Raw genomic sequence first — 11,829 nt, 5'->3', positions numbered from 1 at the left:
ACATTGATTACCAAAAAGCTTTTGATAGTGTACCCCACTCATGGTTAGTACAAATATTGGAAATATACAAAGTAGATCCTAAATTGATACAGTTCCTAAACATAGTAATGAAAAATTGGAAAACCACACTTAATATCCAAACAAATTCAAATAATATCACATCACAGCCAATACAGATTAAGCGTGGAATATACCAAGGAGACTCATTAAGTCCTTTCTGGTTCTGCCTTGCTCTGAACCCACTATCCAACATGCTAAATAATACAAATTATGGATACAATATTACTGGAACATACCCACACAAAATCACACATTTGCTATACATGGATGATCTAAAACTACTGGCAGCAACAAATCAACAACTCAACCAATTACTAAAGATAACAGAAGGATTCAGCAATGATATAAGTATGGCTTTTGGAACAGACAAATGTAAGAAAAATAGCATAGTCAAGGGAAAACATACTAAACAAGAAGATTACATATTGGATAACCACAGCGACTGCATAGAAGCGATGGAAAAAACGGATGCCTATAAATATCTAGGATACAGACAAAAAATAGGAATAGATAATACAAATATCAAAGAAGAACTAAAAGAAAAATATAGACAAAGACTAACAAAAATACTGAAAACAGAATTGACAGCAAGAAACAAGACAAAAGCTATAAATACCTATGCCATACCAATATTGACCTACTCATTTGGAGTAGTGAAATGGAGTAACACAGACCTAGAAGCACTCAATACACTTACACGATCACAATGCCACAAATATAGAATACATCACATACATTCAGCAACAGAAAGATTCACATTAAGCAGAAAGGAAGGAGGAAGGGGATTTATCGACATAAAAAACCTACATTATGGACAGGTAGACAATTTAAGAAAATTCTTTCTAGAACGAGCAGAAACTAGCAAAATACACAAGGCAATCACTCATATAAATACATCGGCTACACCACTGCAATTTCATAACCACTTCTACAACCCTTTAGATCACATAACATCAACAGATACGAAGAAAGTAAATTGGAAAAAGAAAACACTACATGGCAAGCACCCGTATCATCTAACACAGCCGCACATCGATCAAGACGCATCCAACACATGGCTAAGAAAAGGCAATATATACAGTGAGACAGAAGGATTCATAATTGCAATACAGGATCAAACAATAAACACCAGGTATTACAGCAAGCATATTATTAAAGATCCCAATACCACAACGGATAAATGCAGACTTTGTAAACAACAAATAGAAACAGTAGATCACATCACAAGCGGATGTACAATACTAGCAAATACAGAATACCCCAGAAGACATGACAATGTCGCAAAAATAATACATCAACAGCTTGCCTTACAACATAAACTTTTAAAACAACACGTTCCTACATACAAGTATACACCACAAAATGTACTGGAGAATGATGAATACAAATTATACTGGAACAGAACCATTATAACAGATAAAACAACACCACGTAACAAACCTGACATCATACTCACCAATAAAAAGAAGAAATTAACACAACTAATCGAAATATCCATACCCAATACAACAAATATACAAAAGAAAACAGGAGAAAAAATTGAAAAATACATCCAACTGGCTGAGGAAGTCAAAGACATGTGGCATCAGGATAAAGTTGACATCATACCAATTATACTATCAACTACAGGAGTCATACCACACAATATCCACCAGTACATCAATGCAATACAGCTACATCCAAACATATATATACAGCTACAGAAATCCGTAATTATTGATACATATTCAATTACCCGAAAATTCCTAAATGCAACATAACACATACCGTACAGTTAAAAGGAAGTGACGCTTGATCAAGGTCCGCGTCACTCCATTTTTAACCGGACTTAATGTCTGAGAAAGTGAAGATAATAATAATAATAATAATAATTATTATTATTATTTTATTTTTATTCATGCCACAACAATTATGGCACAAAGTGACCAACACAACATGGACTGCTCATGGAAAGCCTGATGGTGGTTGATGTTAAGACTTGTAAATCAACAACATTCATTAACAATGGATTAATTAATTTTTCTGTAAAGTATCTGCAGAATGTTTTAATGTTAATGGTATCCCCAGACTGAAAGCACATCTTTAATGTTGAGGTAATGAATTTTTATGGTCATATAAACCAGCTGAAAATCATTTCAAATGTTTGAAAGAATAGTAAACAAGTAATGTACTAAAATTAAGTACACATTAAGACTATATTACAATTTCTGCTGTGAAGAACCCTCTTACTGTGTAACTGCCTCAATATGTTGTTTGTGTAGCTCTAATCTCTATAGTAAACTATACTAAAGGTGTCACGACCAGATGAAACTACGAGTGTCTATCCACAAATGTGAGTTCTTTGATTGCTCTGGGAGGTAGCTCAGTGGAATTACAACGTATGAAATATTAATTCACTTTATTATATGAACAATCCAAATATTTACTTAAACAGATAAAATCCTTTGCCACAGGAGTGCTTGATAATTTACAATTGTCACTGACTATTAAAGGATAAGCTGATGCCCCAATTAACAAACTGTTCTCTTGAAGTACAGTGTTCAACATTTACAAAAGTACATTTTCATCTGGGACTTGAGTAAGTCTTTAGTCGTACTCGGTGATGCTGACTGCTTCAGATGAGATTACGAACTGATGCAGAGCACTTCCATGCTCAGCTCTATATTGACCTCCACGTGAGGGTACTGCAATACTGAGAGAGACGTGGCCTTCAGGAGCACCTCCCATTCATCGTTGCAAATTGAAACAAGACCTCACTAACATCTGTGGTATCGATGCGTATTGCTGACTTCGGTGTGGCACCGCTATCTCTAGACAATGTCAAAAAGATTCATAGCTGGCAGAGCATACAACAATTGTGACAGCTTCTGATATCCCTGAGAAACAGCAGATGTCTGTCCTTCATAAGCTGCCACAAATTTTCAGTTTTCCCCATAAATGTAAAGTGCACTTTTAAAACAGCAAGGAACTATGCAATATAAGAACACTTTTTATCGCCCATATATATATATCTATATTTTTTTAACATTATGTACCAATACCATATGTGTTGTCACTTCCAAACTAAAAGCTACACTTTGAATTCAGTGCATTGATTCTAGATAATAATGACTATCCACAAAATCAGGAAATCATTGGCAAATATGTTGCGAAGGACCTGTTCTCATAGCAGTGATGTGTGGATGATTTATGTAATGCCAATTACACTAAACATAAAATTAGGTGCTTCAACTCTTTATTCACAAATAATGGAAGTCTACAACTGTAAGAAACACATATAAAATAGTTCTTCACCAATTTGAGAGTTTTGGTCTTTTGATGAAAACTGTCACATGCTGATTTGCGCAGTCTGTCCTGTCAAAATAGTTTTATTCACTAATAACACTAAACAAATCCATAAAAACTGTTGACCTGGAAGTGTTCAAGAATTTACTGGCACAATTTTGTATTAATTTTGCATTAACTTTGTCCTCAGCAGCAGTATTGTGTTCAACACCTACACACATGGTCATCTAAGTGTCTGTATCCAGTACATAAAGAAAGCAATGAGATGCGTGTGTTCTGCTGCATTGGTAGATCCTGCAAAATCCTGAGTATCTCCTTGGGAATCATAGTAGTCACCTGAGAAAATAAAATTTAATTTTGTTATGGTTTGTAGAAAACAGTATAGACAATAGCACCACACACACACACACACACACACACACACACACACACACACACAGAGAGAGAGAGAGAGAGAGAGAGAGAGAGAGAGAGAGAGAGAGAAGAGAGGATTTGCTACAGCTGAACATCATGATGTTTCCTCTAGGTGTTTTGCCTGTTTTTCAAAATAGTCTACCGGTATGTTACTCAAAAATATTCTCATCATACAACTAACACTGTAGCATCCTTCTGATCTCTATGCAAATGTCAGGCTTATAATCACTTGAAGCTACAGTTGCGTAGCCTTAATCCTGTTTTATATATATATTTCTCTGGAAGGAAGGGTGGAGACAAAATATGTAGAAAAGAAGGGTAGCATTTATGGTCCAATCTATGAAGTGACGTAATATGCTTTTCAAAACTCTGGCTTAAAGCTGAGCAATCTTTCAGTAACTCGTATTACAAATTATAGTACTGGCTGCAACTATTTTAGAACTTTCAAAAGAGGTAGTGCCTCTATGATATTACTTAGGACTGGTACCCAGTTCTCTGGGGGGAAAAAATGGGGTTGCCTTACAGTGGGGAAACACTTTGAGAATTCTCTTGTTTTGATTAGGCAGTAAAAACTAACCATGAACCACGTCTATGAGTACCAAATGGTATATCAGGATAAACTGGAGCAAATTATGATCCTCTAGATGACCAAAAGTGAAAAAATTATATTATGTGGTGACTTAATAAACTAACTTGTCTACTAGTACATTATGTTTGACAAACATGGTCAAGCTACATACAAGAGTAACACTTCAGTTGATGCAGTATTTATTAATCCTACCCCTACATCAGTACTCAGTTTACAAACTTTGCTCAACAGGCTTTCTGATCATGAAGGTTCTGTACTTCAAAAATAAAACAGGTGGACATTAGCAAAAACAGAACCTAATAATCTAAAAACATCTACAAGCCTTGATAAAAGACTCTGGCAATTTAATTTCATAAACGTAACTTAAGAGAGAACAGGGTTAAAACAGATGTGGACGGTGGCCTATGTCGGAACTCTGAGATCACTCAGATCATTCCAGTGACTTGCTTATGGGATTTCAATTAAACGAGCTGCAGCGTTTTCCCCAGACAATTTAATGGTGCCCTGGTGGTGAGACGAGTGGAAGCTTCAAACGTAGAGTGAAGATTCTGCAAAAAATTAGAGTGTAACTTCCTAGACTTGTACTATAACATTGAGAACTATAGGGTCCCCTTAGATGGTCAAATGTACACTACACATCAGAGGCTGCTGCTCAGGTAACTGACTGAATATCAGGTGCACATAACGGATTTTTTAATCACGAGACTCTCCATCCAGTCCAAATAACAATAGCTGTTAGAGACCCCAAAATATTAAAGTAAGATCCATAGAAATGCCCCTCCAGGTGAGAGTATTAAAATCTTAGTGATTAACTGCCGAAAAAATTGCAGCAAAGTACCTGGGTTTCTAGTGCTCCAAAAAGCTACTGAGTTCACATAATACTGAGTATAGGAGGTTAAGTGAAATTTAAGTGAAAATTGAAAGAGTAGGCTAATGGGAAACATAGGTGATGTATTCATTACAGTAGTCTCGGACTTGGATATAAAAACTGAAGCAGCATATGACATCCATTGGACAAGACTTAACATCAATGGTGGACATACACTGAGTATTGGATCCTTCTATTGACTGCTTGACCCACTTCCAGATGTAACTAAAAAATTCGGTGAAAATCTCAACTGGCTAGTACACATTCCAAAATCACATTGTCATAAATGTCTCTACTATTTCCTTTACCCCTAAATTATATTCATTCTGTCAGAATTTCCAACCACATTGAAATGTATTATTAATTTTTAGCCTCTCTCCTGTGCCCTAATTTAATGATTATTAAGTGCATACCTTTCGGTATGGCTGTATTTTCATAATGCCTTAAATTATCCTACTTTCTCCACACACACAATAGTGGACATTTACCTGAGAAAGCGACACATCCTGTTAGCGAGGCACAAACTGTGCCCAGAATGTAGGAGCTGTCTCGATGACACCAGGAATGCTGCTGTCTGCCGGAGGCACTCCGTCTGACTTGATTGAAAAGTTCTGCAGGAGTGTTGAGAATGTGAGGAACAGGTTCTGCTTCGAAAAAGTCTCTCCAGCACACAGCCGCTTACCTGCAACATCCAGGGGAGCAGGTTCAAAAAATGGCTCTGAGCACTGTGGGGCTTAACATCTGAGGTCATCAGTCCCCTAGAACTTAGAACTACGTAAACCTAACTAACCTAAGGACATCACACACATCCATGCCCGAGGCAGGATTTGAACCTGCGACCGTAGTGGTCGTGTGGTTCCAGACTGAAGCGCCTAGAACCGCTTGGCCACACCGGCCAGCAGGAAGCAGGTGTGCATACTCTTCTTCCATTACGTGCAAATGGCTAGAAAGTCTTAAGGTTGTGCCGTATGATACAGACCAAAAATTGGGATGTCAATACAACAGATTGTTCAGACATGAACTTGAAGTACAAGTAAAATCAAATTCAACTGAGTAAGAAGTGAATTTATACTTTTATCTTGCATCTGTGTTACAAAGTGAGTGATACATATACTTGCAAATATCAAAAACAACATAAATAGGTTACATTAACTTCCGTTGTTATCATTTATTACTTAGGCAAATCACAGTCCCACCAGCCTCAGACATAATATTTTTGTTTATACATTGTTTGCATTTACAGAATCACTGTATTCTGGATTTCTGCACAGAAAGCATCTGCTCTCCTCTCTTTAACATCTTAACTGAACTCGTGGCTCCCCTGGGGACATGAGCAGCTGGTGCTGTCTGTTTTTGTCTTCATTAAAATGTGTATTAATACCTTTAATATCTTTAATTCTTCATACAGCCCATTACAATCCTGAATGTCACGAATAGCATGAAGAATGTGGATACAATGTTTTAGACATATGGACTGCTGACAATGCTTTATTTTGTTTATATACACTGGGAGGGGGCAGGAGGGGAGAAAAAAAACACACACAACACACATCTGACAGTTAAAAAATACAATAAATTTCTTATTGAATTTTGAAGTACATACAAACTTGTATTGATTTTTGCACTTATAAGCACACTAAAGAAGCAGTATCAACATCTACACCTATCCTTTGCAAACCACCATGAAATGCATGGCAGAGGGCACATTCCATAGTACCAGTTATTAGGGACTTTTATCCTCTCCATTTGCATATGGAGGTTGGGAAGAATGATTGTTAAAATGCCTCTGTGCCTATTTTGTAATTAGTCTAATCTTGAAACTTCCTGGCGGATTAAGACTGTGTGCTGGACTGAGACTCGAACTCGGGACCTTTGCCTTTCGTGGGCAAGTACTCTGCCAACTGAGCTACCCAAGCACGACTCACTCCCCGTCCTCACAGCTTTACTTCTGCCAGTACCTCGTCTCCTACCTTCCAAATCTTGTACTAATGTTTCCTATGTGAGCAATATGTAGGGTGTTGTAGTATATCCTTAAGAGTAATTACTCAAAACTGGTTCTTGAAACTTTGTATGTAGGCTTTTTCAGGGTAGTTTATGCCTATTTTCAAGAGTCTGTCAATTCAGGTCTTTAAACATCTCTGTGACACTCTTCCACAGGTCAAACAAACCTGTGACCATTCACGCTGTCTTTTTGAGGAGACACAAGCCATGGGATACCTCCTAAGATCATGTCTGACCTCCTTTTGCCCCCCATAGTCCAGCAACTTGATGTGGCATGGACTCAACATGTCACTGGAAGCCCCTGAAGAAATAATGAACCTTGCTGGCTCTACAGCCATCCATATATGTTGAATTGTGATTTATTTGTCTCATAACATACATAACCTAAATCATTTTATTCAGGTGCAGGAGACATGTTAAACTGTGGTAAAATTTCACCATAAACAAAGAACAGCTGATTTTAACAGACAACATAATAATAATAAGACAATACATACATACAATAAAATCTAACACTTAATTATCCCTTGCTCAAATGATAATTGTGATATTAATGCCAGTGCAGGATTTTGTGCAAAAATTGACCTCTCGATTATATTCCATAAATGTTTGATGGGATTCATGCTGGGTGATCTGTGTGGCCAAATCATTTGCTCTAAATGTTCAGAAAGTTCGTCAAACCTATCATGAACAATACCAGAGAAGGAAAGTTGCTACTCACCATATAGTGGAGATGCTGGGTCATGATAGGCACAATAAAAAGATTCACACAATTAAAGCTTTCGGCCATTAAGGCCTTTGTCAGCAGTAGACACACACACAAACACAACTTGCACACATGTCTGCAGTCTCAGAGAGCTGAGACCACACTGTGAACAGCAGCACCAGTGCATGATGGGAGTGGCGACTGGGTGGGGGTAAGGAGGAGGCTGGGGCGGGGAGGGGGAGGGATAGTATGGTGGGAGTGGCGGACAGTCAAGTGTTGCAGTTTAGACGGAGGGCAAGAGAGAAGGTGTGGAGGGGGAAGGGGGGTAAGTAGCGAAAAGGAGAGAAATAAAAGAAATTAAAAGACTGGGTGTGCCAGTGAAATGACGGCTGTGTAGTGCTGGAATGAAAACAGGGAGGGGGCTGGATGGGTGAGGAAAGTGACTAACGAAGGTTGATGCCAGGAGGGTTATGGGAACACGGGATATCATGAACAATTGTGTCATCCATAAAAATTGGGAATGTGAAGCCTATGAATGGCTGCAAATGGTCTTCAAGTAGTCAAACATAATCATTTCCAGTCCATGATTGGTTCAGTTGTGTCAGAGGACCAAATCCATTCCATGCAAACATAGCCCACACCATCGTGGAACCACCCACTAGCTCGCACAGTGCCTTGTTGACAATTTCGGTCCATGACTTAGTGTAGTCTGCACCACACTGTTCAGCTGGATCAGAGGACCAAATCCACTCCATGCAAAAACAGCCCACACCATTATGGAGCCACCAATAGCTTGCACCGTGCCTTGTTGACAACTTCGGTCCATGGCTTCATGCAGCCTGCACCACACTCAAAACTTACCATCAGCTATTACCAATTGAAATCAGGACTCTTCGGACCAGGCCACAGTTTCCCAGTCATCTAGGGTCCAGTTGACATGATCATGAGCACAGGAGAGGTGCTGCAGGCAATATTATGCTATTATCAAAGGCACTAGCATTGGTTGTCTGCTGCCATAGCCCATTAATGGCAAATTTTGCCACTCTGTCCTGACGTTTATGTTCAGGGTGCATCCCACATTGTCACCTCAGTGCATACACTCAATATCTGCTGTTAGTTCTATTAGGTATGCGTTCCATGCACTTGAGCAATATTCTAGGATGTGTTACACAAAAGATTCCTAAGAAAACTATTTTGTAGGCTGAATGCATTGCCCCAGTATTCTAACAATAAACTGAAATCTGCTACCTGACTTAACCACAACTGAGCCCAAGTCATCATTCCATTTCATTTCCCTACAAATTGTTAGATACAGGTATCTGTATGAGTTTACCAATTCCAACTATAACTCACTGATACGGTAGTGACAGGATGCTATGTTTTTGATCAATTCTGTGACTAGTTTATACTGTAGTCATAAGACACTATGTTTTTCGATTTTGTGGAGTGCACTGTTTTACACTTCTGAGCCTTTAAAGCATGTTGCCAATCTTTGCATCATTTTGAAATCTTAGCAAGATGTGACTGAAGATTTGTGCAGCCTCTTTCAGACTGTACTTCATTACTGATAACTGCACCAAGTGCAAAATGTCTGAGGCTGATAGTAATATTGTCCACACAGTCATTAACACAGGAACAGAAGTACAACTTCAGAAAGCCAAGATTGCTATTATTGATTGTGATGGCTGGTGTCAGCAAACTACATTCCCATCATCAGATCTTATGCAGTATTACACTGAATCTTGACCAAATGCATCTTACATAACATATCACAGAACGATATTTCATGAACATGAGAATAACAGTATACCAGCAAAATGAGCCTGTATACTCAGTGCAATATGTTTATTATACTTGACTCGCTGATATACAGGGTTATTACAAATGATTGAAGCGATTTCACAGCTCTACAATAACTTTATTATTTGAGATATTTTCACAATGCTTTGCACAAACATACAAAAACTCAAAAAGTTTTTTTAGGCATTCACAAATGTTTGATATGTGCCCCTTTAGTGATTCGGCAGACATCAAGCCGATAATCAAGTTCCTCCCACACTCGGCGCAGCATGTCCCCATCAATGAGTTTGAATGCATCGTTGATGCGAGCTCGCAGTTCTGGCACGTTTCTTGGTAGAGGAGGTTTAAACACTGAATCTTTCACATAGCCCCACAGAAAGAAATCGCATGGGGTTAAGTTGGGAGAGCGTGGAGGCCATGACATGAATTGCTGATCATTATCTCCACCACGACCGATCCATCGGTTTTCCAGTCTCCTGTTTAAGAAATGCCGAACATCATGATGGAAGTGAGGTGGAGCACCATCCTGTTGAAACATGAAGTCGGTGCTGTCGGCCTCCAGTTGCGGCATGAGCCAATTTTCCAGCATGTCCAGATACACGTGTCCTGTAACGTTTTTTTTGCAGAAGAAAAAGGGGCCGTAAACTTTAAACCGTGAGATTGCACAAAACACGTTAACTTTTGGTGAATTGCGAATTTGCTGCACAAATGTGTGAGGATTGTCTACCGCCCAGATTCACACATTGTGTCTGTTCACTTCACCATTAAGAAAAAATGTTGCTTCATCACTGAAAACAAGTTTCGCACTGAACGCATCCTCTTCCATGAGCTGTTGCAACCGCGCCGAAAATTCAAAGCGTTTGACTTTGTCATCGGGTGTCAGGGCTTGTAGCAATTGTAAACGGTAAGTCTTCTGCTTTAGCCTTTTCCGTAAGATTTTCCAAACCGTTGGCTGTGGTACGTTTAGCTCCCTACTTGCTTTATTCGTCGACTTCCGCGGGCTACGCGTGAAACTTGCCCGCACACGTTCAACCGTTTCTTCGCTCACACCCGTTGATTTCCCCTTACAGAGGCATCCAGAAGCTTTAAATTGCGCATACCATCGCCGAATGAAGTTAGCAGTTGGTGGATCTTTGTTGAACTTCGTCCTGAAGTGTCGTTGCACTGTTATGACTGACTGATGTGAGTGCATTTCAAGCACGACATACGCTTTCTCGGCTCCTGTCGCCATTTTGTCTCACTGCACTCTCCAGCGCTCTGGTGGCATAAACCTGAAGTGCGGCTTCAGCCTAACAAAACTTTATGAGTTTTTCTACGTATCTGTAGTGTGTCGTGACCATATGTCAATGAATGGAGCTACAGTGAATTTATGAAATCGCTTCAATCATTTGTAATAGCCCTGTACTATTGACTGCATGTTCGTATAATATTGTTCTATGATAAGATATGATGTAAGATGCATTTGGTAAAGATTCAGTGAAGTGTATTGCAGAAGACATGATGATGGCAATGTAATTTCCTGAAACCAGTCATCACAATAAATGCAGTAAAACAATGATCCTGGCTGAAGTTGCACTTCTGTTTCTGCATTAATCTACATTGCCCCCTAACTTGACAAGTCAAGCACAGATGACAGTCATTAATACACAACACGAACTGAAAGGGACCCAACACACTTCCCTGGGGTACAACCGAAGTTATTTCTACATCTGTTGATGACTCTCCATCCAAGTTAGCTTGCTGTGACCTCACTACCAAAAATTCCTAAGTTCAGTCACAAATTTCACTTGATGCCTCATATGATAATACTTTTGACAATGAGCGTAGACATGGTAATGAGTCAAATGCTTTTCAGAAATTGAGAAATATTGCCTCTATCTGACTGCCTTGACCTATGACTTTCTGTATGCCATGTGAGAAAAGAGTTACTTGGGTTTCACATGATTGATGTTTTGAAATCCATGATGGTTAGCATAGCGGAGGACATTCTGTTTGAGATACCAAACGCTGGAGCTTCAAAACTATGGAAATCGCACAGGGAGAAATCAGGACTGTGTGGAAGATGTGCAAAGGCTTCCCAGCAAAACTTCTGCAGTGTGCTCAAAA

The 11,829-nt window shown here is 39.0% G+C and overlaps 1 protein-coding gene across 1 annotated transcript in view; it reads right to left on the bottom strand.

Annotated features, from left to right (window-relative positions):
* Positions 1–3,278: 3,278 nt before the first annotated feature.
* Positions 3,279–11,829, bottom strand: part of LOC126428353 (probable cytochrome P450 304a1) — a 124,983-nt gene continuing 116,432 nt past the window's right edge. Inside the window, exons 9-10 of the mRNA XM_050090284.1 lie at positions 5,705–5,898; positions 3,279–3,681 (exon numbers count right to left, since the gene is read on the bottom strand). Of these exons, the coding sequence (XP_049946241.1) occupies positions 5,726–5,898 (173 nt within the window). The 3' untranslated portion in view covers positions 3,279–3,681; positions 5,705–5,725. The remainder of the gene's footprint in view (positions 3,682–5,704; positions 5,899–11,829) is intronic.

Source organism: Schistocerca serialis, chromosome 12 (genome assembly GCF_023864345.2).
Source record: "Schistocerca serialis cubense isolate TAMUIC-IGC-003099 chromosome 12, iqSchSeri2.2, whole genome shotgun sequence".
In the NCBI taxonomy this organism is placed as follows: domain Eukaryota; kingdom Metazoa; phylum Arthropoda; class Insecta; order Orthoptera; family Acrididae; genus Schistocerca; species Schistocerca serialis.
Note: the sequence above shows the minus strand (reverse complement) of the source record. Positions and strands in the feature narration are given on the sequence as shown.